A 27752-nucleotide genomic window follows, 5' to 3' on the forward strand; every position below is an offset into this window, starting at 1 on the left:
TTATGACCCAGTCACTCCATTACTAAGTATTTACATAAGAAAGATGAAAGCATATCTCCATCAAAGTTTTGTTCATAGGTCTTTTTTTTTTTTTTTTTTTTTTTTTTTTTTTTTTATGATAGTCACAGAGAGAGAGAGAGGCAGAGACACAGGCGGAGGGAGAAGCAGGCTCCATGCACCGGGAGCCCGATGTGGGATTCGATCCCGGGTCTCCAGGATCGTGCCCTGGGCCAAAGGCAGGCGCCAAACCGCTGCGCCACCCAGGGATCCCCTGTTCATAGGTCTTTATTTGTAACTGGAAAAAAACCCAAATGTCTAAGTATGAATGGATAGACAAATTATGTGGTAAATGGATAAACAAATCGTGGTATAAGCCATATGGAATACTGTCCAGCAATAAAAGAGTATGAATTACTGATACCTACCACCTGAATCTCAAATTCAGGCCCAGCTACATAATCTGTGGGATACAGTGCAAAGTGTAAATTTTGGCCCCCTTATTCATAAATTATTAAAAATTTCAAAACAGAGGATGCCTGAGTGGCTCAGCAGTTGAGCATCTGCCTTTGGGTAAGGGCATGATCTCAGGATCCAGGATTGAGTCCCACATCAGGTTCCCTGCAATATGCCTGCTTCACTCTGCCTATGTCTCTGCCTCTCTCTCTCTGTATCTCTCATGAATAAATAAATCTTAAAAAAAATTTCAAAACAGAAAGAAGAGCATCAAAACAGCATTAAATCAAGTGCCAGGCCCTTTTGAGCACAGGATCCCATGGGACTGCAAGGGCCACATGCCCATGAAGCTGGGCCTGCTCAAAATAATTATCCTGAGTGAAATAAGCCAGACAGAAAAAAAGTATATAATGTATGGTTTCATTTATAGAAAATTAGTGAAAATGCAAACTAAACTGTAGTAAAGGAAGGCTGCTCAGTGGTTACCTGGGGACAATGTGGGGTGAGGAAGGAGGGCATTGAAAAAAGAGCACAGGGAAACCTTTTGAGATGATGGATATGTTCTCCATCTTGATGGTTCACAGACAATACATATGTCAAAGACTGTTAAACTGTACACTTTAAATACATGTACTATATTATGTGTCAGTTATACCTCAATAAAGCTTCTAAGAATTGCAAAACATTAATTGGCCTTTGAGAAGGATTTTCTAAAATATAGTTCTTAATCTTTGATTCAGTTCTTCCCCCAGACAATACATATATAAGCATAAGTAAAAACAGGAGAAAATATATAATTAACTGCTGAAATGAATGACACATTATTAGTACACACTATTTTATCTGGGGAAGAATAAGGGTCCAATATAAGTTGAAGTGGTCAGGGAAAGCCACTTGAAAGAACTGGTATTAAATGCAGCTTTGGAGAGTGAATGAGATTTATACAAACAAGAAAGAAGGGAAAATAGCAGTTTGGTAGGATGAAAAGAATGCAGGGTTTAGATTAAAGGTTATCCACATCAAAAAAAAAAAAAAAAAAAAGGTTATCCACATCAGTTGATGGACAATGAAGAGACCCACTTGGTCAGATCACAGTGTTTTGGTGACAGGTACCTACTAAGAGATAATGTTCAATCAGCTCCATTGGGCTCAGGTTATAGTAGAGAATTATGAAGTCAAGCTAAGTAATTAGTTTTTATCCCAAAGGCAAGGACCACTCCATGGATTGATAAAATAAAAGATGTTCCGAGAAACCAAACAAGGTTATACGTAAAATGACATTCCAAACTTTCTTTGCTGCCAGGATGCCTTCCTTTCAATTAATTTCCCTACCTCAACTTTCTGTTCCCTACCTCGAAATAGTTCTACCCCCATTTCCTTCATTCCTACTGAGAAAGAAATGTCTTTTCTCTTTTTGAAAACTAATTCCTCCATCTATCCTCTTACTCTCTTATCTTCCCACAGTCAGAGGGATTTTGCTCCATAAATAGCCTATTTCACATAGACAGTCTCTCCCTATTCAATGGCACCTTCACTTCAGCAAATAAACAAAACCCTTTCTTTGATTCTGTTCTGTCTCAAGAGATCTCATTCATTCATTCCCTTGTTCATTCTGATCACCAACCCAATTCTGGCCTTTCTTATTCTCTTCTAGAGGACGACTGATCTCATTTCCTGCCGCCTAATTTTCTTCGAAAAGAGGTTTCTTTAACATGATTCTCCTCCACACAAGTCTTTAGTAGAAGTTCAATTGTACCTTTTAAAATAGAGTGGTTCTTGACACTTCTATTCAGTCCTTCTCCTGATCATTTTAAATTTTAGTCAAACCACACAATTCACTTTTCCTCAAGCTTGTTGGCGTGGCCTGTCTTCATTGTTCCTGGTGAGCCCTCAGCCTGCCTCTTGCAATCTGTCTGTTGGAATAAAATATTCAATGGCAATTTCTCGCACAAAGCCTTTTCTAATCTCCCAAATTACATTTCCTGACAGCTCTTTAAATCCCATAGGACTTTGTGATCCAGTTTTCAAATTTATTTTACTCCACATGTTGATGGACCTGTGAATTATTTTCACAGTAAGAGGTTACTAAGAATAAAGCTGCTATGGACATTTGTGTCCTAATCTGTGTGGACCTGTTTTTGTTCTCATGGCTAAATAACTAGCAATGCAATTGTTGGGTCATATGGTACGCCAGCGTTATGACCATCTTTTAAAGAAATGACCAAATTGTTTTCCAAAGTGTTATTCTCTTTAGCCATATATGAGAATTCCAATTGCTCGACATCCTTGCCAACATTTAAAATATTAGGTATAGTGATATCTCATTGTGGGTTTGATTTACATTTCTCTAAAAATGTAAGGTTGGGTGTCTTTGCATGTGCTGTTGTTATTTACATATCTTCTGTGCAAAGAATCTATTCAAATTTTTGCTCATTTTTAAAAAGTTGTGTTATTGCATTGTGAAGATTCTATATACCCTGGATACAAGTTCCTTGTCAGACACATGTATTGAGAAAATCTTCAACTTTTAAGTGTTGTCCTTGGAGTTATACAAAAGTTTACGTTTTGACAGTTTTGTCTTTTCCTTTATGATTAATGCTTTTTCTGTTATCGGATCTAAGAAATCTTTGCCTTCTCCAAGACCATAATGATTCTATTTTCTTCTATAAGCTTTATAGTTTTAGCTTTTATGTTTAGGTCAATGATCTATATCAAATTAATACTTGGTGTATGGTATGAGGTAAGGGTCAAAATTTTTTTTTTTCAATGTGGATATCCAGTTATTTCAGCACAGTTTGTCGAAAAGACATACCTTGGCATCTTTGCAGAAAATCAGTTGACCATATATATGGGCCTGACTCTATTCTGTTTCACTGATTTGTCTATCCTTATGCTTACCACAGCCTTATATAAAACTGTGGTTAATACTGTTCTGAAAACCTGTGGGTATGTGCCTCAACTTTGTTTTTCTTATGTATAAATTTTAGAGATAACTTGTCAAATTAAAACAATATATATTCTGCTGGCATTTGGGGGAGAACTGACATTTTAACCATAACATCTTCCAATTCATCTTCCAATTCCAATGGTTTCCAATCTATAGCCATTTAGTTAAGTCTTTAATTTCTCTCGGCAGTGATTTATAGCTTTCAGTATACAGATCTTACGGGTTTTGTTAAACTTACCCTTAAATATTTCATCTTTTTGTTTGCTGATGAGCATTACATAGTTTTATTTTTAATTTCAATTTCCAGCTTTCTTTTCTAGTATGTAGAAAACAATTTTTGTTACATTGACCTTGTAACCTGCAACTAGTTCCAGTGGCTTTTCTGTGGATTCCTTAGGGCTTTTCTAATTATACAGTGTTGTCATTTGTAAATAGTTTTATTTTTTCCTTTCCAATTTAAATGTCTTTAAAAAACAGTCACTCATTGTTTTCATCAAATGTGAACATTTTCAGCCATTATTTCTTCCCCAGGAACGTCTCAGCCTCCTCCTCCCTTATTGGAATGTCTTCCTCAAAATTATCATTTCCCAAGCAGGCTGGTAGTGCCCCCCTGGACAGGCGCCCAGAGCCCAGATCTCAACAAAGGAATGAGTCCTTCTTTCTCCCTTATGGTGACCTCTCCCAAGTTCTCTCCTGCGTAGAAATGACTCCATACCCGGAGGAGCTACTGGACTCATAGCTATATGGTCCCCTGCCCAGGGCCAAGCTCAGGTTCCAGCAGCACAGCTAACAACAAGCAGATCGCTTCCACAGGCCTGAGCAGAAATTTCTCTTGCTGGATCAAGGGAGATCCGAGTCACCAGAATGGTGCTAACATGCTAATTTGGGGGAAGAGGGGGGGGGGGGGGGAGCAAAACTGCTTCAGACCTGTAAGTGATTTATGTGGGTGATTTAAGTGCGGGTGATTCCTAAGTGTGAGACTTGCATCTCACAACAACCCACGACACAGGTTTATAAATCATTCCCACTAAGGAAACTGAGGCACAGAGAAGTTTAGGTGCCCAAGTTCACAAGCTTGTAAGACTGGGGGAGCCAGGAATCTGGGGTTTGAATTTCAGTAACCCGACTCCAGAGCCGGCTTTCCCAACTGTGCGCTTGGAGGGGAAAGAGTCGAGAGCTACTGGGAGAAGGCACGGGGGTTTGAGGGAAGCTACGGAAGGCAAAGGGATGGAGCGGAGAGCAGCGGCGGTCGCGGCGCAGCTGCGGCTCGCCCGCACGGGCCCCGGGGCGCGCGTCCCCTTGGGTGTCTCGCCAGGCCCTCCCGCTCCAGCTCCCGTCTAACTCCGCCACGGCGCCGCCGCGGCTTTAGGACCCCGGCCCCGGGAACCCCCCCGAGGGAGGCGATTCTACGTGTCCCCCCTGTCACGCCCCACCGGCCGGCTAAAGGGAAACAGACGCAAGTGGGCGACCGCTCCCCGGAAGGTGCTGAGGCGCGCTCGGCGGGAAGGTCGCCCTGCCGGTGCCCTGCCCACACGGTGCCTTCCCAGGGGCTGGGCGGGGCAGGGCCTCGCCGGCCGCAGGTGCGCGCCGCCCGCCCCAACACACGCCCCCGCGGGGCCCAGGTCGGGGACGCGGGCGGCTTTCTGCGGGGGCCCGCGGCACCCCCGGCGCCCCGGCTCCCCGGCTCCCCGGCCGGGCGGCCAGATCCCCGCGCCGCGCGCGCTCCCGAGGGCCGGGGGCGGGGCGGGGCGGGGCGGCCGGGGCGGCGGCCGGGGGCGCCCGCTCCTCCCCCTGGGGCGGCCGGGCTGGCGGCGCCGAGCCCCCTGCGCGCGGCACATGGGGCGCCTGACCGAGGCGGCGGCGGCGGCGGCGGCGGGCGGCGGCGGCGGCGCTTCGGCTGCGCGCTCGGCGGGGCCCCCTCCCGCTCCCCTTCCCCCGGCTTCCACCGCCCCCGGGTGCACGGCCACCATGGCGTCCAGCGAGGAGGACGGCAGCAACGGCGGCGCCTCGGAGGCCGGCGAGGAGAAGGAGGCCCCCGGCAGGCGGAGGCGCCTGGGCTTGCTGGCCACCGTCTGGCTCACCTTCTACAACATCGCCATGACCGCGGGGTACGTGCGCCGCCGGGGGCCCTGGCCTGCCTCCGCCCGCGGCCCCGCGCGGCTGCCCCCCGACACTCAGCGCTCGGGGCGCCGGCTGGGCTGCGGGCGCTCGCGGCGGCGCGGAGGGGGCCGGGGGGGCGCGGCGGGGGCGCGGGCGCAGACGGCGCGCGGAGGGCGCCCGGGGAGGGGGCCTGGGGGCGGAGGGCGCGCGGGGGGGCCCGGGGGGGCGCGGAGCGGGGAGGGGGCGCGGCCGGCGGCGCGGGGGAGGGGCTAGGGCGCCGCGGCGGCCGGCGGCGTTGAATGGAGCGGAGCGGGGCGGGGGGGACGGGGGGGACGGGGGGGCCCGGGCCCTGCTCGCCCGGCATTGCCTAATACGGTGCACGGCGTGGCGCGGCGGCCCGGGGCGCGGGCCGGAGGTTAAGTATAGACCCGGGCAGGAATGCGGGGCCGACCGGCGGGGGAGGCGGCTTCGGCCCGGCCGCCCCGGGCGCCGCCGCCTGCTGCTGCTGTTGAAGAAACGCCCGTGTCCGGCGGCCCCGCGCCCGGAGCGGTCGGGCCGGTGCCCGCTGCCTTCCGCCGCACCGCACCGCGCAGCGCAGAGCGCTCTGAACCGCCAGTGCCAGCACGAGCGGCTTCGGGTTGGGTGTTTGTTCGTTTTTTCCCCTGAGCCCCGGAACTTCTTCCTGGGGACAGTATTCTCGAAACCCTGCGGCATCGGAGCGTGGCCCTCGAGCCCAGCATCCCTGTGGGCCGGTGCTTCCCGAGTCCCTGAACTCTTCCTTCCGACGTTGAGTAGGACTTAGAAGTTAAGGTCACGCCACGACTAGCCCTGCAGAGAGCTGTCAAAGTGACACTGTGTCGATCGCTTTGCGGGACCTGTTGGGAAAATGCTCTGCTGTTTCTAAAACGCATGGTCTTTTTAAGAACTTACTGTCTCATGGTCAGGTCACATGGAGTATTAATGCATAGAAGTGTGGGGGAATGTCTGGCATCTTACACTCTCCCCGGGGCTTGTAGAGACAGAATAAATAGTTTGACCCAGTACTGAGTCCCTATGAGGCGTTCGGTGTAACCCTGAATACCAAATACGGTTCACGAACAATACGAGGATTTACCATGTGCCAGGTACTGGGTTGATTACTTTAATTGTACGATCTCAATTTTAGTTCTCTACCATCCCGTGACGGGGTACATGATACTACATTTGACAGGCCAGGAAACTGAGGCACAAAGAGGTTAAGTATGTTGCTCAAGATCATGCAGCCAGCAGGTGTCAGACTTGGATTTCAGCCTAGACAGTCTGACTCCACAGACCTGCTACTTCTTTGCCTTTAGGCTTTACTGAATTTTATAATCTTGAAAGAGAAAAATAATACACTGAGAAAAACTGGGGAATAGTTGAGTACCCACCGTGCTACTGTCTTTTTTTTTATTTTTTAAATTTTTTTTTTTTTATTTTTATGATAGTCAGAGAGAGAGAGAGAGAGGCAGAGACACAGGCAGAGGGAGAAGCAGGCTCCATGCACCGGGAGCCTGACGTGGGACTCAATCCCGGGTCTTCAGGATCGCGCCCTGGGCCAAAGGCAGGCGCCAAACCGCTGCGCCACCCAGGGATCCCTATTTTTATTTTTTATTTTTTATTTTTATTTTTATTTATTTATTTTTTTGTGCTACTGTCTTTAGGGACAGTGGGAACTGATAGGATTTTCTCTCCCGTGATAGTCTTACGCGGTTAATGTTTTTGGGATACCTGCCTTTAACTGGTCTGCTGTCCCTTTCTATCCAGTGCACTCTCCCTTCTGAAAACCAGGTTAACCTTTTAAAAGTGAAAATCAGTGCATAACTCTAGTTAAAAGCCTTCAGTGACTCCCCATTACCTCTGCTGTAATCCAAGGGATTAGGCTATATGTCATTCAGGGGCCTTTGCAATTTGCTCCCCTATTTCCCATTCCAGTTTTACTGTGTTTGAAATCAGCTGTAACTCATAATGTGGGCAAAGCACCACACATTTTTATTTTCACCACTCTCTCTGTTCTTGCTCAGGCTGTTCACTCTTCATATAATATCCTCCTTGTTCCTCGTATGGTATCTAAATCAAGCCATCCTCTGAAGGTTTCTAGGTCTCCCACCCTATCTGGAACAGAATTAAATGCTCCCTCCTTTGTGTTCTCACACTTCCTATCTTTCCTACCTGCCCAGCAAGTCACTGCGTGTCTGAAACTTATCTGTCTCCCTGCCTATTTTGGGAAGGTCACTTTTCATTTTCATCTCTGTTTAAAAGCAAGGTAACCAAAATGGAATAATCCATGTAACCTTTTGGAGGCTTTCTAGAGTCCTTGAGATTTGAAGAAGGAATAGGATTAGCATATGCGGAGGGTAGATATTTCAAGTGAGATAAATTCTAGAAATAGACATGAGATGCAAGAAAGCTTGGTATATTCTCTTGACCTATTTGGAGGGTGATGTTGGAGAACAGTGGTAAATGAGGTTGTGGTGTGTAAAGTGGGACACCGAGGTATACATTGAATAGTATGGATAGCAAAAGGTTAGCTGAGGTGCTTTTTGTTCATTTACCTTGCTTATTTTGTTTTTCTCTTTTAGCAGAACTCTGAAGTATGTTAAATTTTTATAATAGTTTTGAAAACAATAATAGGTGAGAAGTCTACATAAATGTAGAAAAAGAACTTGCCTAATTCTATAAGCTTAGCATGACCTTTTGTTTTTTGTTATATTTAGTGTGAGTATCTAACTTCCTTCAGGCTTTCACTCAAATCTCCATTTTTAGGGAGGCCTTCCTAGCGCTCTTCATGCAGAAAGCATATACCCCATTATGCTATCATTCCTCCTGCCTGCTTTGTTTTTCTCATTGCGCTTATTGTCATAAACGTAGTAATTTGTCTTGTTGCTTATTGTCCTCATGTCCCACATTAGAGTGTCACCTCCTAAATGTACTTATAAAGCATTGTAGTTAGGGTGTCTGCCCTATTACATATTCTATTTTCACCTAATATTCTACCAAATATTTCTGCATAGTTTTCATAAATGTATTATTTCATGGCTATAGAAGAGTATATAGAGTTAATGCACAATAACAGATTAGATCATTCCCTTAATGACATTTGCTTTTACTTGTTTCTTTTAAATTAGTTGCTTAGGATAAATTCCCAGGAGTGGAATTACACCTTTAAAGGATGTGAGGATTTTTATTGTACTTGTTCATAACAGGTACTTGACCAGAGAAGTATTTCTCTCTCTCTCTCTCTTTCTCTCTCTCATTTTTTTTTCAAAGACTTTTGAGCCCGTATGTGTCAAGTGCATCATCCTTGGTCAAATGAGAGACATAAGATAAATATTTTAGGCTCTGTCCTTGAAGAAGTGTAACCCAGGGGCATTTGTATATTGCAGTGAAAGAATGAGATAAGTGCTCGACAGAGGTGACAGAGGTGACAGGTCAGACAGGTAGAGGGAATCAGAGAGAGCTTTGTGGTGAAGATCATAGCGTTTCAACTGAGCTTTGAAGGATGAGTAGGATTTGATAGGCATGAATGAGGAAACAGCGTGACTTAAGGTACAGAGATGTGACATTCCTAGACATGTTGCTGAGGTGATCGCAATTGGGCCTGAAGTGTGTGTGTGTGGGGGTGAAGCTGAATGGGAAGCCTGGACCATTGCACAGGGCCTTAAACGCCTGGCCAACATGTTTGGGTTTTAGTCTGTAAATACCACAATGAGGTGTTGGTTAAAGGCAGTATTTTACTCCTTTTTAGTTCAGAGGACTAGTAACCTCAGAGAAGTTACTTAACCTCTCTGACCTTGAGTTTTCTTATCTGTAAATTAAAACACTACTTTGCTAGATTATTACAAAGAATAAAAAGATCATGGATATGAAGTGATCAGTAAGGTGGTTGATAGACAAAGAGAAACTATTTAAGATGTTTTCAGAGTATACATAGTGTGGGTTGTTAGAGCACCAGACCCAGGGTTCAGACATATACTTTGCCCAAAATGTTAAATAGACATGTTTAATCCCTGAGGAGGGTAGTTCTGTTTTATGGACCTTGTTTATCCAACTTGTTTATCCATTCATCTGTTGATAGACGTTTCGGTTCTTCCCAGTTTTTGGCTGTGACAAAGCTGTGAGCGTTCACGTCCAAGTCTTTGGACATATGCTTTCATTTTTCTTGGGTGAATATCTTTGAGTGGAATGGCTGGGTCAATGGTAGTCACATTCTTGATTTCTTAAGAAACTGTCCAGCTTTGCCAGAATGATTATACCATTTTACAGCCCTGTGGGCAACGAATGAGAGCTGCTATACATCCTACCCACACTTGATATTGATCAGTCATTGTAATTTTAGACATCTAAGAGGTGTATTGTGTTATCTCTATTGTGATTTTATTTTGCATTATCCTGATGACTGATGATGCTGAACATCTGTTTATGCATTTACTTACCAACTGTGTGTCTTTTCTGGCATAGTGTCTTTTCAAATCTTCTTTGCCCAGTTTTTTGTTTTTTTTTTTTAAAGAATGAAGCTGTTTGATTTTCTATTACTGAGTTCTGAGAGTTTTTTTTTTTTTTTTTTTCTTTTTCGAGTTCTGAGAGTTTTTTACATGGTATGGATATAGGTCTTTACAGATATGTAATTTGTAAATATTTTCTCTAGTTGTGGCTTGCTTTTTATTCTCTTCAAAGAGCAGGAGGTTTTATTCTAAATGGAATTCAGTTTATCTTTTTTTTTTTTTTTTGTGAACCTTTCAGTTTAACTCCATTGTCTCGAATGTCTATGTGCATTACCTTGAAACACATATTGGCTGCTAAATAAAAATTTTAATTTAGTCTAGGAAAGGAGGTTTACAGGTATCAGTGAACAATACATGAAAGTATGGATGTGGGCAGCCCCAGTGGCACAGTGGTTTGGTGCCGCCTGCAGCCCGGTGCTGCCTGCAGCCCAGGGTGTGATTCTGGAGACCCGGGATCGAGTCCCACGTCGGGCTCGGTGTATAGAGCCTGCTTCTCTCTCTGCCTGTGTCTCTGCCTCTTTCTCTCTCTCTCTCTCTCTCTCTCTCTGAATAAATAAATAAATAAAATCTTAAAAAAAAAAAAACAAGAAAGTATGGATGCTATGAATGTCAAAGACCATCTCCGGTAGGAGCTTCCAAATGGTGATTTTATTGAAGGTATCAGGAAGAAATGACATTAGAATATCACCATTTTTCAGCAACTGCTGAAATAATGGATCTGAACAATGATCGGCAGTGAGTGCTAGCATCACAGACAAACGAGAGGGACAGCCAGAAGGTATGTGCTCTTTAGGGAAGTACACAACACAACTTAGGAATTAGCCTCAAATGTGACTCTATCTGACAAGCCAGGAACTGTCAACACGAAATAGAGGGAACAGAAGAACATAATAAATGACCCTGGATATCTAATTAGCAAAACCCAGACTGAGGGTAACTTTCCAGGACAAACCACTCAGTGTCCTGGACAGACAAATTTCACAAGAAAGAGAGAAGGAGAGATGAGATGAATGGATAGAGGGAGGGAGGGGAAACCTATAGATTAAAAGAGTCGTTGAAAGGCATAGCAACTACTTACAACATGTGAACTTTATTTCAATCGTGATTTTTAAAAATTATGAAACAATTGAGAAAATTCATAACCTGACTCTGTTTTGTGATCTGTTACTGACTTTTTACATGGGATGGTGGTATTATGGTAATGTTTATCAAAAGCTTTTTATTATGAATTAAACTACAAATGTATGAGATTTCCTTCAAAACAATGAGGGGAAGGGATGGTAAGGAGAAAAGTGAATAGAGGCTTGGATGACGCAGGATTGTCCATTAAGATGATAATGCTTGAATTGGGGGAGTGGGTATTTGGGGGTTCCTCGTACCATTCTCTGTATCGTGTATGTGCGAAGTTGTTCATAATTAAAATCTAAAAAGAAGTGCTGGAATAAAAAAGATACAGGTGTAGAACTTGGTGTAACCAAGTTCCTTATGGAGCAGGTTGTCTCCAAGAAACTTCAGGAGTGAAAGAAGCACCAGAGACAGCTAGAAGAAAGAACTCCTCTGATAAGATTTTTCAGGGTCATCATAGCGTAGTGACATGGTAAGGAAGGCCTGGTGTTTAGTGAATTGTGGCACATACCTCCTGTTGTAGCACTATTTAGTTTTATCCACTTACTAATTTAATAGTTCTTTGAGGCAAGGACTAGGTTTTATTTATTTCTCATTTCCCAACATGTAGCACACTTTCTGGCTTAGCAATAAATGTTGAACGTGAAGATGAATGAATTAAGCAAGTAAGCAGTCTTTTACGTATAAAGCACACGTTTATATATTTTCCAAAGACAGTACTTTCTCAAGGATTGAGCATAGCTATCTCGGTTCATATTTGGATTATCAGTCGCTCTGGCCTATTTTTTAAAAACAGGATTTCTAAAAAAAGAATTCCCAATTGCAGAAGCTCTCATCGCTTTTGCATTTTTTTAAAATTACAATTGCTAAACTGATGAATGTAGGAAGTCTGAAGTTAGTTAAATGGAGGGTCCTTTTGGGAGACTTTGACTGTCATCCTGTTGTGACGGTGGGTTTAGTGACCACTGATTAGTTCAGATTAGCTCCTGGCCATATTGACTGAAAATAGATGAGAAGTTAGGATAGATGTCTCTGTGGTCCTTTCTAACCTCACCCAGAGTGTTAATTTCTTTTATTTTGACCAAGTTTGTTATTGGTGTTAAAATAGTATACTAGGTGGTACAATACTGCCACCTATGGAACAGCAGTAAAATTTGTGACCATGTTATAACACATGGATTTTTATATCTTGCTATTTCAAAAGAAAACTTGCTGTCTAAATGAATCCTTTAATGAACTCTTTGGTAGGTTAATAATTACCTCTCAAAATGATCTTTTTGGCGTTTTCCTTTTTTTAAAAAAGAGACAAATGTATGAAAAATGTGAATTTAAACAGCTTAATACACTTTTTCTTATTGTTAGTATAGGGACTTAGAATTGAAGATGGTGAAATCATAACACTTTAAACCTGGGAGGCATCTAAATCAGATTGGCCCAGCACAGAATTCGCCCGTGGCCCTCATATGGGATGAAGCCATCAGTTGAATCCAGTAAAGCCAGGGTATCATGGAGAGAGAATAGCATGGGGGTTAAGAGACCTCAGAGGGTCTATTTTTCCCCAGCACCATTGACTTTAAGACTTGGGGTAAGTCACTTGACATCTCTGCATGGTGACTGTCTCATCTACAACAGTGGCCCTCAAACCTTTTTGATAGCATACTACTATCAGTTAAAATATTTGAGCACAATTTTTATAACTTTTACTTATTTATTTTAAAGATTTTATTTATTTATTTGAGAGAGCATGCATGGGCATGAGCTGGGGGGAGAAGGAGAAGTAGATTTTCTGCTGAGCACAGAGCCCTACTAGGGGCTTGATCCCAGGAGCCTGAGATCACAACCTGAGCCAAAGGCAAATGCTTAACTGACTGAGCCATGCATGCCCCCCTCTTTATAACTTTTAAAATTTACTTGTAATTCAAATATACCAAATACTATGATTAACTAATATCCCAAGGCATGTATATACCTAGAGCCAGACCAGTATAGCATCATGGTACAAGAGTATAGATTCTAAGCAAGAGTTCACTGGTAGGTTTATATCCCGGCCATGTGACCTTTTCTGCCTGTTTCCTCTACAGTAAAATAGGATAATAGCAATCTCTACCTCACAGGGCTTTTGTGAGCGTGAAATATTAATATGTTAAATGTGCATTTAGAACCTTGAGTAGAACATTGAAAGCATTCTGAAAATATGTTATTATCAGCATTGTTGTTATCACTAACTTTTCCATCTTTCAGAGGTCTTGATAATTTCAGACTTTACCTGACTTCTTGTCACACCTCATAGGAACACCCCTGCTTTCCCCTCAGTGTGTGCTGAGGAGGAGTGGAAGTGCCCAGAAGTGCCCACTGCCATCTTCTTCTGTTGACCTTGTTGATCACATTCATCATATTCAATCACTAGTTCCTTTGTGGGGAATCTTAAGCTGTTTGTCCATTTTATGAGTGTTCTTTAATTAAAAAGTTAAAACCGTGGCAGCCCAGGTGGCTCAGCAGTTTAGTGCCGCCTTCAGCCCGGGGCCTGATCCTGGAGACCTGGGATCAAGTCCCACGTCGGGCTCCCCGCACGGAGCCCTCTTCTCCCTCTGCCTGTGTCTCCGCCTCTCTCTCTCTCTCTGTCTCTCATTAATAAATAAGTAAAATCTTAAAAAAAAAGTTAAAACCGTATAATAATGTATTTCATAAACCCATGTAAGTAGACACTTTAGAGACCACCAAATTAAAAGCCTGGGTTAGGTACTCATTTCCGTGGTTGTGTTACTAAAGATTTTAAAAAGTTACAGATGGCGCAACTTTTTAAAACTTGAAAGTGCTCTTAAAATTGTGACAAATTCAATTTGTCTTTAGCGGATTGAATATAAGGTGAGAAACTCGGTCTCCACAGGTGTAGCTTGTGTATGAAGTGCCGGTAATTCACAGCACAGAACCTCTGTCATGTAGAAATAGAAGTTGAAAAGGGAAGACATATGTATTTTGTATTTTGTCCTTTTGTAAAACAAACTCTTTGAAAGCAGGCCTAGATCAGACCTTCTATATGACGCCTTCTGTGGTGATACAATTGTGGTAATAACAATTGTTATTATTTTGTGCAAATTGTAAAAAAAATAAAAAAATATGAAAGATCTTTATACTTACGTGTAAATATATACTATATATTTAGATTTTAAAGAATATTTTTTTTATTTATTCATGAAAGACCCAGAGAGAGAGGCAAGACATAGGCAGAGGGAGAAGCAGGCTTCCTGTGGGGAGCCCAATGCGGGACTTGATCCCAGGACCCTGGGATCACAACCTGAGATGAAGGCAGATGCTCAACCACTGAGCCACCCAGGTGCCCTATACTATATATTTGTGTATGTACACACACACACACACACACACAGCTTTTTACCATAAGAAATATATAATTATGGGACGCTTTATAATGACCTCACTTGGGTATATAATTTCTTCAGTCTGTCAGTTCACCTGCTGAAACCAAACATGAAATGGACATTGACATTTGAATCCAGTTGATCTCCAATATGTTCTATTCATCCCCTCGAAGAAGGGTTAGTGTAAAAACCATATCATTTTTTCCAGTGGATTTTGTTAAAAAGAATAATGAACTGAGAATGTAATAAAACATACATATTATTACTATAAATTATGCCATTTCCTTTCAGGAAGATCCCTGGTATTCATTTTTATAGAACTTTACAAAACACTTTTATTTTTTCTAGGTGGTTGGTTCTAGCTATTGCCATGGTACGTTTTTATATGGAAAAAGGAACACACAAAGGTTTATATAAAAGTATTCAGAAGACACTTAAATTTTTCCAGACATTTGCCTTGCTTGAGGTAAGTTTTCAGTGATGCTATTTTTCCATTGTACTATTTATTTGAAAAATTATTTGTTGAGCAAAATCAATCTTATTTTTCTGATGACACATATCACCTTCAAATTTGTAGAAAACCAGCATTCATGGGCTTATTTTATGTTGCATGCTATTGACTTGTGATTTTTTTTTTTTTTTTTGCTTACAGATAGTCCACTGTTTAATTGGTGAGTTTCTGATTTAATTTTTATAGTCGGTATAAATTGCCTTTAGGGCAATGGTTGACTTGTTTTTCTCTTTAAGGGATTGTACCTACTTCTGTGATTGTGGCTGGGGTCCAAGTGAGCTCAAGAATCTTTATGGTGTGGCTCATTACTCACAGTATAAAACCAGTAAGTGACACTAACGCTTTCTCTTTGTGAGCCTGCAGGAAAGTTTTTTATTAATAGGAATCTAAAATACCAATGTTGCTATAATTCAGGAAGCAGAACCACTAGACAAAAAAGGGCTGAGTTTGGATTTAAGTGTGACTGTACATTGACTTAGCACATTAGTAGAATGATTTTCAAACACAAGCAAAACTAAATATTCATATCCATATTCTATTCTCCTCTGATGTTTCCCAGTTTTAAAAATTAATATTCATATTCTGTCAAACAGCGGAAAATTTTATATGGATGTATATTCTCTTTGATTATGTATTGAAGTCGCCGGTATAAACAGTATATTTTTCCTCATTCGCCATGGAGTATTGTAGCAACAGGCATAAAAAGCAAATGTAGTTTCATAGATCTGAGCAAACGGGAAAGACTAAATGAAAAGTTGGAAGGGCTGAGGAACTTAGGGGAAATTAGCATATTATTTATTGAGGCATGACAGGAGACAGACCTGAATCTAATTAATGGCTTAAACCCTTCTAGACAAACAAACACCATGCTCGCTATGTGAAGACACTGGGCCTTTTAAACCCATGACAGAAACATTTCCCAGATGGGCCCTTCTGACCTTCTGACAGCCTCCAGCGTCTCCTGTCTACTTGAGGACAGATCTCTGGCCTCCTTTCCATTCCTGAGATGCCTTTCTTGTCCTTAGCCTGCTTGACATGATACCTCACTCCCTTCCCCTGCCTGCTGGACGTCCTGGCCCCTGTCTGTGTGGGGACAGATCCCTGCCCTTGTGCCCTCTTTCCACTCTGCACGTTAGCCGTCCTGACTAGCGTCTTTCACTGGGCTTCCTCGGCCCACCTGGCCCCTCACGAGTGACTGCCATGCACTTAGCAGTGAGCGCATGCCATGTGCAGAACCAGACTCATTCAGATCACCGCGTGCTTTACAAGCAGGAGTCGGACATAAACAGAATCAAAGAAAGACTGTTCCAGACAGTGAGTGACTGTAATAGCTGGGCCAGGACTACAAAGAGTCTGAAGACTGAGGAAGAAGAAAGACCAGACAGGATGGCCAGCGTCAGCTGCAGAAAAGAAGTCAAAGAGATTCTAATGGGTTGCCAGTGCCCAGGAGAAAAAAAGACCCACCTGCTCTTTTTTTATCCTCCAAAGGATCTCTGTCTTAGTATTACTACTCAGTTTTCTCAAACAACAGTTTCTTTCTGGCACCATTCCGCTCCTCGTTATTAATTCAGCCAACATTTATTCAGTGCCTTCTATACACCTGACACTGTGCTTATGTCTGGATTTATTTGAAATGGATAGGGCACTTTCAGTCTGGTGGGTACTGCTTGGGGGGGCAGTCAGACAGATGTTGAATCATTCAGCAAACACTAACTGCACAACTGTTCTATGCCTGAGACTATGCTAAGGATCTGACAGTTAATAATAGAAATACAGTTCCTGCCTCGTGGATCCTGTAATTGGGAGAGACAGTAAGCGAGTAGTTGCACAAATACAGTTGACCGTAAACACCATGTGTTTGAACTGCATGTGTTCGCTCATAGATTTTTCTTTTTATAGATTTTTTCTGATACAGTACAATACGATAAGTGTATTTTCTCTTGATTTTTAATTAAATTTTCTTTTCTCTAGCTTGCTTTATTATAAGAATATAACATGTAATACATACAACATGTAAATATGTGTTCACATGTAAACATGTGTCAACTGTTTCTATGTTATTGATAAGGCCTCTGGTCAACAGTAGGTTATCTTCTGTTAAGTTTTTGGGGAGTCAAAACTTATGTACAGGTTTTTTGACTACGCAGCAGGGGTTGGTGCTCCTAACCCTCATGTTGCTCAGGGGTCAACTATAATCATTTCATTATATTAGTTTTAGAGCTTTGAAATAAGAAATGAATATGTTTCGGGCAGCCCCGGTGGCGCAGCGGTTTAGCGCCGCCTGCAGCCCAGGGTGTGATTCTGGAAACCCGGGATTGAGGCCCACATCGGGCTCCTTGCATGGAGCCTGCTTCTCCCTCTGCCTGTGTCTCTGCCTCTCTCTCTCTCTCTCTGTGTGTGTGTCTCTCATGAATAAATAAATAAAATCTTTAAAAAAAAATGAATATGTTTCAAAGTGTACCTGGGGACTTAGCCTGGCCTAGGAGGGAAGGAAGGCTTCCCTGAGGAAGAGATGTGTAAGGAGAGTCGAGAGCACCAGTGGATACACAAGTCAGGCAGGCAGACTTTAATACAAATTGTCAAGTGTTAGAATATGGACATGAAAAAGGAAAGTGAGCAAGTAAATGGTCAGGGCAAAAGGTGGGACATGGGAAAAGGTTTCCAGAGGGCGTGATGCTTTAGCAGGATCTTACAGGGTGAGAAATAGGGTGGTAACTAATAAGGGAATAAGTAGCGTTCTAACTGGGGGGAAGAGCGTGTTCTGGAAATAATACAAAGTTGGTGTCACTAGAGAGAGAGGCGGTAGTGGGAAGTTGAACAGATGAAGTTGGAGAGATTTCTGAGCTCAGATTGATCGTCGAGAACCTTGAATACAATCCTTTTCTCCTGTTAGGCAGCAGGACTGCCAAAGAAGCTTTTAAATCACAAGACCACTGCTTCCAAATGCATTTTTGTTTGTTTTGCTTTTAAGAGAAGACTTTCATCCATGAAGAGAATAACGAGTGGAGAGACTATTTATTTAGAAGGCTGTTAGAGTAGTCTGGGTGAGAGACCATGAGGCCCTGAATTCAGATGGTGGTAATAGGACAAAAGGCGAATGGGCAGGTGCAGTAGCTGGTGCTCCAGTAGGATGGGTACAGCCAGACAAGCCATAGAAAGTTGGGGCATCAGATTGTTCCCACTCTGGTTTTGAGGGGCTGATGTCCTAGGATGGTTACGTCAGCGGCCGGAGAGAAGGCTGAGAAGGAGAAACCATTAGAAATTTGACCATTTCCGTGTCTAGGACATATTTGTGCGTGTCATGAATTACGTAATGGTCACTGTGTTGAGGTTTCTGTCTTGCCTCTGTCTACCCCTGACATTCCAGTGTAATCAAAGACACATAGTAAATAATTAAAGTATACTCTTCGTGGCGAAAAATGTTCAGGGTTGAACGACACTGTGGATTTCTCTGTGATTCTGCAGATCCAGAATGAGGAGAGCGTGGTGCTTTTTCTGGTCGCGTGGACTGTGACAGAGATCACTCGCTATTCCTTCTACACATTCAGTCTTCTCGACCACTTGCCATACTTCATTAAATGGGCCAGGTGGCGATGTCTTGCAGTTTAGTTTCTGACTAGTGCATGCGTGTTTTCTGTGCTGAGCTAACACCAGAGAAGGAAAATTTGTGTCTTAGCACCATGATGCCAGGATGCTGGGTGTTTTGGTTTTTGTTTTTTTGGTTTTTTTTTTTTTTTTTGCTCTTAGTAATATTAAAACTTGAATTCTAAAGTCTTAATTTAATGACCAGAGAGAAATCATATTAATGTATTCTGATTTTGAGTAAAATCAGTGCCAGACAAGTTAGATCAGTATCCTTACCCAACCTGAATTGGTCATTCATTTTTCTCTGAAAGCAAAATATACAATATTTTTTAATCATATAGGTAAATTCTGTGCCAAAATATGGCATTTTGTCTGAATGACTTAAATTATTTTAATAATTAGTATCCACAGTTTTTAGTATCCTATGTATACAGTGTCAGCTTCTTTGGTGTCTTAAGTAGCAGAGACATTTTTAAAAGTCACACTTAAGCTGTGTTTTTTGGAATGTGGACAAAATATATATTACAAGGGTTCTAAATGTATATATCCTAAAGAAACAATTTTTAAGGCAAAAAGATTTTTTTTTTTTAAAGTTTGAAGGCCTTGAGCAGCTGATATTTTACAATTATAAAAGCAAGACTGTTCTTTGAAGAACAGATCATAAGCCAGCATAGATTTGTTCCTTTTGTTCTCGGTGTTATACTCACATTCACAACAATACGTGTTGTGTAACGACGGCATACCTGAGATGCAAGTTTGAACACAAGAAAAGCTCTGTCCTCTCAAGACATAAGAGACCAAAAAATAAAACCACTAACAGACATGTGAGATGCCAGATAGTGGGAAGTTGCAAGGAGACAATTTGGGTAAGAGGGCTGTATCCCATCTGTGTCTGTCTCCTACATGTCTGTTCCACATAGGTAAGGTAAAAGGGTTTGAGGATATTTTCATTCTTTAAATTGTTTTGTTAAACTACAGAAGTAATATGTTTTCACTGTAAGAAGCTCAAAAAAGTACAGAAATATATAGAATCAATATGGAAATTTCCTATTTATACTCCTCCCTCACCTACTCCCTTTCTTGGAGGGGAAAAGTTTAGAGTTTAACCATCCAGACTTTTTCGTATTAACAAAACTGAACACAAACATGAGTTTCTAAAAACATAAGCAGAATGACATTATATTTGCTTTTTGTTTATATCTTGGAGCTTTTTTTTTTAAGTCAAAGCAGGAATATTTAGATCTAGCTATAACCTAATGCTGCCCAATGTTCTATAGTATGACTTACCACTTCTCTGTTGCCAGAATTTAGATCATTTCCAGTTTGCTAATATTATAAATCCTGTTTTGAGATATTATAAACAATACTATATCCATATTTTTAGTTTTTAAAACTCTGATATTTAGATTAACACATTCCTAATTTGTTTGAAGGTAACATACAACCAGTGTCAGATTTGTTTTTACTGCGCTACTGTTTATATATGTTAGGTTGATTTTATTCTTACTGTAACTGAACACTTTTTCACTTTGAGTAGTTGGGCCTTTCACACAGTTGGCAGTTTGGAGTATCGCCGGACTAATCCTAGAATGCATCTCAGTGCATCTCGTGTCTTGCATGACCTCAGTCTTCTGGATCTCTAGCACCTTTGAAAATACTAATTCATGATATAATCTCATTTGCCATATAAAAAAAATTTATTTGCAGAAGATAACGATCTTCAGTGTTTTGTCTGTCTGCCTTTTGGAATGCATTTTGCATGTCTTGAATTTCTGAAAAAGTTCAAAACATGTTTAAATTTGCTGTTTAGAAATCCTTTGTCAATTGCATTAGTGTTAAACCAAGTACTGTAAGATCTTTCAACTTTGAAATGCACATGTTAGCATAATACATGTCAGTTCATCATAATCATGAGTAATTGTATTTCATGTCAAAAATCTTAAAAGATCCCGACCATTTATATATATTTGCCAACCTTATTAAAAAACCCAAAATAATATTTGTGTTTATATTCAAATGTTGAAGCTGTCATTCTCAAATAAAACTTTACAATAAGAATGACTTCTTCTTTATAAATAGCTGGCTTACTGTGACTAGTTTGAATATACTTCAATTCCATTTATGTGTTAGAAATGTTCCTAGAAAAGTCCACTGAATAGGCACTTATATGTTGTTATGTTTTATGTTAATTTATGTTTTAATTTCAAAAATGCATTCCCTTAAAAAATTTTTAGACAGCAATTAGGAATCTTTAAGGAGGAATTCTTTTTCTGAATAGGTAGTTAAATTGCTCATGCTGCCATCAAAACTTGCAGTTTTTTTTTCTCTTCGCAGTATTAAAACAATTTTTTTAAAGTGAAAAGAAAGTGAATTATATACTTTGTTCTTATTGCATTAAGAATAATCAGTGGCTGAAGGCTTTAAACTAGTTTATTCTAGGAGATAAATATTTTTTTCTGTGGAAGAATAGTGCTTCCAGAAAAATCATCGGAGAGTCACACAAAGTTGAAAAACTGTGTAACTAAGTTTAAAAGTTTTACTTGAGAAGGGATTAAAAAATGTTCAGTTATATGATCTTTACATTGAGTTAGGAAATTAAAATTAGAAACGAGTGATTTAAATAATATACAAAAAACTACACAAAACTAGTAATGATATACCCACGGCAAGGAGGGATAGACAGGGACAGTAAAAGGATCATTCATCTTTTCTTTTACCCCTGAATTTATTTTGGCAACTACTTTTGTTCTGCCACCGTCTCTTACTGGTGTGTATCCTTGACAAAATAAATAATAAAATGACTTTTAAGTTGCCTCCACATTTCTGCTATACTAATATTTCTTTACCGATATCTTAATGCCAACAACATGATGAAATCAAATACAGATTAATTTGATTTCTGTCTTTTCTACCAAGATTTTCACCTTTATTTTCTGTGGTAACTGCCTTGGAGAAAAATGATTTTCTTTAATGGAGAAGTGTTGTTGCCTTGGGTCCTCGAAGCTCTTCCTGCTAGAGGCCTATAGAGGCCTGCAGAGTGTTCCCCTCACTGTAGTCATGAATGATGGCTGGTCCACTCTATGTGGGAGATCTTGCCACAGCCCAGATGAACAGGCTCTGATTCTGGATTTTGAATAGAACTTTCTCCACTCTGTTTTAAGCAAACTGTTCCTTTATTGTGGGAATTTTCAAAACAACTTGTTTTACCTATTTTGTTATGAGAGCAGTTTTAGACAATATATTCATTAAGTACTGATAATTTAGTATTATTTATATATTAAATATGCTAAATATATTTAGTATATTTATATGTTAATATATAAGTATATATTTAGTAGTATTTCAGTTTTCTGAAATAGAAATTAATTTTCTTTTAATTGGTAACTGCAAAGAAGCTTCCAAATGCCTCCAAGAACCACTTTGGTAATTTTAAGATTTAGATATAAAATTAGGATCATAACTGGTCTTTTAAAGGACAGCACTTGATCAATAAATGCTGAAAGGAAAAAAAGAACAAACCACTCAGTTTTGATTCCAGGTTTCAAAGAAGTTACCTTTACAATACCTTATAATACTTATAGGTACTTTACAATATAGTATTTACAGCATTTACATCCTTTACAATACACACTACATATACATTGTTAACACATATACCACTGTTTCAGTACTGTAAAGTTGTCTTATTTTATTAATATCTTACTATCTAAAATAGAAACTGCTATGATAAAAAAGGATAATTAAATTTATAAGCAAATGATAACGTAGAAAAAAATTAACCTTCTGTGAGAGACACTGTAAATATGTGTGTTATTAAGTTTAAAGACAATAAGTAGCCAAAGAATGATATCAACTCCAGTCATTCTTTTTTTTTTTAAATTTTTTTAATTTATTTTTTCCAGTTATTCTAAAAGAGTAATTTTCTGGGGTCTTTCTTTTTTTCAGATACAATTTTTTTATCATCTTATATCCTGTCGGGGTTGTTGGTGAACTCCTTACAATATATGCTGCCTTACCATATGTGAAGAAGACAGGAATGTTTTCGATAAGACTTCCTAATAAATACAATGTCTCCTTTGACTACTACTATTTTCTTCTTATAACCATGGCCTCATATATACCATGTAAGTATGTGGACATTAGTACTCTGATTTAGCGTGTGCTGCAAACGTGTCTGTAAAAATATCATGGTACACTAGTTTAATAAGCAAGGAGACCTGATGACTTACAAATACATCAAAACCTCTGTTCAGGGGCAGCCTGGGTGTCCCAGTGGTTTAGTGCTGTCTTCAGCCCAGGGCGTGGTCCTGGAGTCCTGGGATTGAGTCCCATGTCAGGCTCCCTGCGTGGAGCCTGCTTCTCCCTCTGCCTGTGTCTCTGCCTCTCCCTCTGTGTCTCTCATGAATAAATAAATAAAATCTTAAAAATAAAAAACCTCTGTTCAACCCCACATGTATTCATAATTTTAAATAATGGAAGAGTGAGTCAGAAAGGACTCTTTCCTAATTATAAGGAAATAGGTAAGTAAATTAATACACAAATGATTGCCTTCTCAGAATCATTTAAAGAGAAGCTGAATATGACTTTTTTTAAAAAAAGAGCACACATCAGCGAACCGTTTGCCAGCATTATTTATCTAAAGATAAACATTTTGTCCAAGAAAATATCAGGTCATTTCTGTCTAACCCTTGAGCATGTACTTGGAAAAGTTATTTAGGAATACCTTTTAGTCTCGTGTGTGTTGCTCTACATATTAGAAAATAATGAAACTGCTTTCCTTAAAATATTTTGAATAACTCAACCCCTTCATTAATTTCTCATCACCTCTTAAGAGTTGCTGTGAATTGATGAAGCTTTACTCACCTCACATAAATGCCAATAGTGGTATTTTTTTTTAGGTCAAATTTTGATAGTCACTAGCAGGGAATATGGGTAAAGCAGGGCTGTTATTTACCCTTCTCAATGAAATTGGAGACTGGTACCAGTGAGAAAATAAGAAAAGTTTATAGTATCTAAGATCTGCATCGACATGATATTTAAGTAAAATGTAAAAAAAAAAATTTTACATAAAATATTTTATGTAAAGAGAGTGAGCATTAAACTTGGCTAGTCCCTTGAAGCCTCCAACTTTTAAACTTTTTCAAAATCAAAGTTGACCTGATGGTCACACTGTTTTCATTTCCCTCATTTTCAGTCATTTCAGCCTGACTCTCATCAGATTATCCACCAGGGGCAGTTCAGGAGGGCCCAGGGTGGTCACCCACAGGGCTTGTTTGCACCCTTTGCTTCCCCAGGATCCAGCGAGGGGCCCCAGGTGTGGAGCAGAGCAGGGCTGGCTTCTGTTCATATTGTAGCTCTAGGTTTGGGTATTGGATTCCCCTCTTCTTTACGACTACTGAGGCATTTCCACGGAAACCCAGGGCCCAACAGGTCATGGCTTGAAAATATCAAACCAGTAACTTGGCTGTGTGTTTTCAGGTATCCTGGGAGACGTAGACTCTGGCCTGTGTCAATAGCAGCTTCTCAGTTCATCGTAGCTTTAAGTATGTTTTACCTGAGTATGTTTAGGCTTCTGAGTATGGTATGATGATTACATTTATCAAAATGGGTATACCTAAATTTATTAATTTCCTTAAAGATTTTTTTAAACATTATTTATTCATGAGAGAGGCAGAGACACAGGCAGAAGGAGAAGCAGATTCCCTCCAGGGAGCCCAATGTGGGACTCGATCCCGGGACTCCAGGATCACGTCCTGGGCTGAAAACAGACCCTCAACCATTGAGCCACCCAGGCGTCCCTGGTAGTACCTAAATTTAAAGAAATAAACTCTGTTGTGAATTTTTATTCCATTTGGACTAAGTTCCAAAAATAGTTCACCAAAGTTGCCTAAGCGAGATATTCAGAGGCTTTTTTGGTTATTAAGTTAATTGATTTTAATCCTGTCCATCATTCTCAGAAACATTTTTACGTTTGTATTGTTTATAGCTGCTAATTTGTTCATCCACTAACATTTACACAGTAAAGCACTATAATAGAAGCAAACTTGAAGTAATTCTTCAAATTTAAAAGGGCAGATGACCATTTATCTAACTGATTTAACACACACATGTAAGTGTGTTTTTAACAGAATAGCCGTATACCCAGCCAAGAGGGGCTCCTGTTCTGTACCCTGATTTAGAGGACCCTATTCTGGCCCTCCTCTAATCACTCCTCCACCAGGCTTCCCCTCCTCCTTCTAGACCACATTCTAGAAACCTGGGACCATGGACTTTACTACCCCGAGGGCACTGACCGTGTGTCTAGGGACTTCACAGAAGCCTTTCCCCTTCTGTTCTCCTGAGGAGTAAACCATGTCCTCAGTGTATGCTTCCCTGAGATCAAGGGGTAGCTGAGGGGCAGCTGTCTGTGAAGGGTATGGACAGAGCTGGGTTGTGTGGGCTTAGATACCTACATGTGTTCATGAGACCCCTCACAGTGCAGGACAGCCAACGGGCTGGAGAGAGGGGGGCAGTTTTCCTTGTGCTGAACATTCTGGCAGTGTTCCAGGTCATTATGAAAGTATATTTATCAAGATACTTAACTTTGCTAAAGAATGCCCAGCAGTTAATGGCATTACAGACATAGTGCAGGTTCAGTTCCAGACCACTACAATAAAACTAATATTGCAATAAAGTGAGTCAAGTGAATATTTTGACTTTCCACTGCATATAAAAGTTAGGTTTACATTATACTATAGTGTGTTAAGTGTGCAATAGCATCAGTGTGCACGCCTTGATTAGAACATATTTTTTTTATTGCTAACTGCTCACCGTCATCAGAGCTTTTGGTGATTCATTACCACTGATCACAGATCACCGTGACAAGTACAATAATAATGAAAAAGGTTGAAGTATCAGGGGATTCCCCAAAATGTGACACAAGAGACGAAATGAGCAAATGGCTGTTGGAAGAATGGTGCTAGTAGACTTGCTTGAGGCAGGATTACCACAAACCTTCAATTTGTAAAAAACGCAATAAAAGGAGGCAAGCCTGTGAAACGCGTAGGCATATGGTGTGCAGGCCTCCACTTGTACTCTTAGCCTGAGCTCTATAAATGTCCGGGGAAGGGGGGGTGCTGTGGTGGGAGATGGTGTGCTTACCCTCAACAGCTGCTAACATGTAAGAGGTTCCAAGTATAAATAATTTTCAACAGTATTCTTTGTTTTCTCTCTTCAAATAGTGTTCCCACAACTCTACTTTCATATGTTACGCCAAAGAAGAAAGGTGCTTCATGGAGAAGTGATTGTAGAAAAGGATGATTAAATGATCCCCCTGAACAAGGTGCTTTTTCCAGAATAACCAGGATTACTTGAATCCAAGTTTTAATAACAAGAATAAACAACTTTATGAAATATTACAGATTGTATGATTTCTTAGACTATAACCTGAGACGTGATATTTGCCAATATTTGTCTTCACATTGTGTTAGGTCCATTTTCTATAAAGAACTATGCAAGTATTTACTAGTATTTATTACCAACTCCTGGGAAGGTGATCATTAAAATAATTGGGTGCATGACCTAGGGGGGAAAAAAAACCTTTTTAAAAATTTTTACTTTTTTTTTTTTTTTTTTGCAGCACATGCTCCAAGGTTTTTAAGTCAATATTTACAAATTAGTTTAATGATTTAACATTGTGAACTTGCCAGTGGTATTTATGTGATATTTATAAATGAAAAAAGTAAATGCAGAATTATAATGACTTGTTAAGAATATATTGATATTTCCTGAACCCAGATCTGTTTCCTACAAGTTATAAGGCAATATTTTTGATTAATAACCATTTTCGGGAGCATGGACATAATTTGCTTTGATAGAACTTTTGATATAGGTAAAGTAGCTGTATAATAAAAATATTCAAGTAGATGTCACAATTGGAAAATATTCTTTGAGTATGTGTCTAGGCTGTTAAAATTACATGTACTGCTAGGCAAATTCATTTTTATTTGGATTAACCTTCAAGGACAACCTTTTCAACTCTAAGGATTTTAAGGGATTAGAAAGAATGCAAGTGTATACTTTGCCTCACTTGTAAAAAACAAATAACATTGGGTCTGATCATAATGTTAGAACTCTGGCGGAGAAAGGCTTCTCTGCACCTGGAATCATCTAATAAAAATCATGTTATGATAATCCCCTTGTGATACTAAGGTAATGAAAAGTTTTGGAGTATGACCTGACAGACTCATTTTATTCTGAATTCCACTGAATTTCAAGCAAAAAGTCTTATAATAAAGCTCCTATCCATGTGCTTAGTAGAAAGACATTACAAAAAAAAAAAAAAAAAGAAAGACATACAAAGATACTTTAATACTGCTTTAATTCTTAAGTAGGCCCTTTAAATATTTTTTCCCTTTACTTAGGTAAGGTATGCTGCTTTACGGACCCAGTTTAGAGACAGTATTAAATGTGTGACTTTAAGAGAAAATGATTTTTTTTTCCCTACTACAGGTATGGAGGAGAATTTTGGCTTTAAATGTTCTGTATTGTTTACAATCAACATGTACGTAACACATTTCAAAACTGTACCTCCTCAGTTTTCTTCATGTGAAAATTTGCAGTTCAGAATAGTTTTTGCAAACTATCATTTTAGGTAACATGATTTTTAAAAGGTGCTATTTCCTTTATTACATTTTAATATTTCTCTGCAGCTGAATGTTTTAACCAGCCTGTGTATTCTCTGTATGAGGTTACTAATTCTCAAAATGCCAGTGTTCATTCTGCTCTCACAGTGTTTGATCCGTTTTTATCTTGAATTTTTATATGGAAGAAATTTGGGGGGAAGAGTTGTTCCCTTTGGTACCATAGTATAAGAAGTTCATTTACATCTTGATCCTGTTAGATGCCTGTCTTATGAAAAATATTTTAAATGCTGTTCCCAAAACTTGTGTTAATTCAACCTGTACTCCCTTCAAGCATCTGTAATAACTCTTTATTTCCTTCAGTTGTAGAATATCCTGAAGTAGGAATTGTGATTAATAAAAACGAAAATGCATCAAACTACTATTTAGTGACCTTTGTTGGCATAGTACCCCTAAACTTTAGATTTAGTTTATCTTCAGTATCTTTGATACTCAACTAATTCTAAACTA

At 40.2% G+C, this 27752-nt stretch overlaps 1 protein-coding gene across 1 annotated transcript; it reads left to right on the plus strand.

Moving 5' to 3' along the window:
- Positions 1–5117: 5117 nt before the first annotated feature.
- Positions 5118–27663, plus strand: HACD1 (3-hydroxyacyl-CoA dehydratase 1). Its single transcript, XM_026015950.2, has 7 exons — positions 5118–5508; positions 14874–14991; positions 15178–15196; positions 15273–15361; positions 18502–18623; positions 22567–22745; positions 25842–27663. The coding sequence occupies exons 1-7, from the start codon at positions 5237–5239 to the stop codon at positions 25922–25924; spliced, it is 882 nt and encodes a 293-aa protein (XP_025871735.2). The 5' UTR covers positions 5118–5236; the 3' UTR covers positions 25925–27663.
- Positions 27664–27752: the final 89 nt, after the last annotated feature.

Source organism: Vulpes vulpes, chromosome 2, assembly GCF_048418805.1.
Source record: "Vulpes vulpes isolate BD-2025 chromosome 2, VulVul3, whole genome shotgun sequence".
Classification (NCBI taxonomy): Eukaryota; Metazoa; Chordata; class Mammalia; order Carnivora; family Canidae; genus Vulpes; species Vulpes vulpes.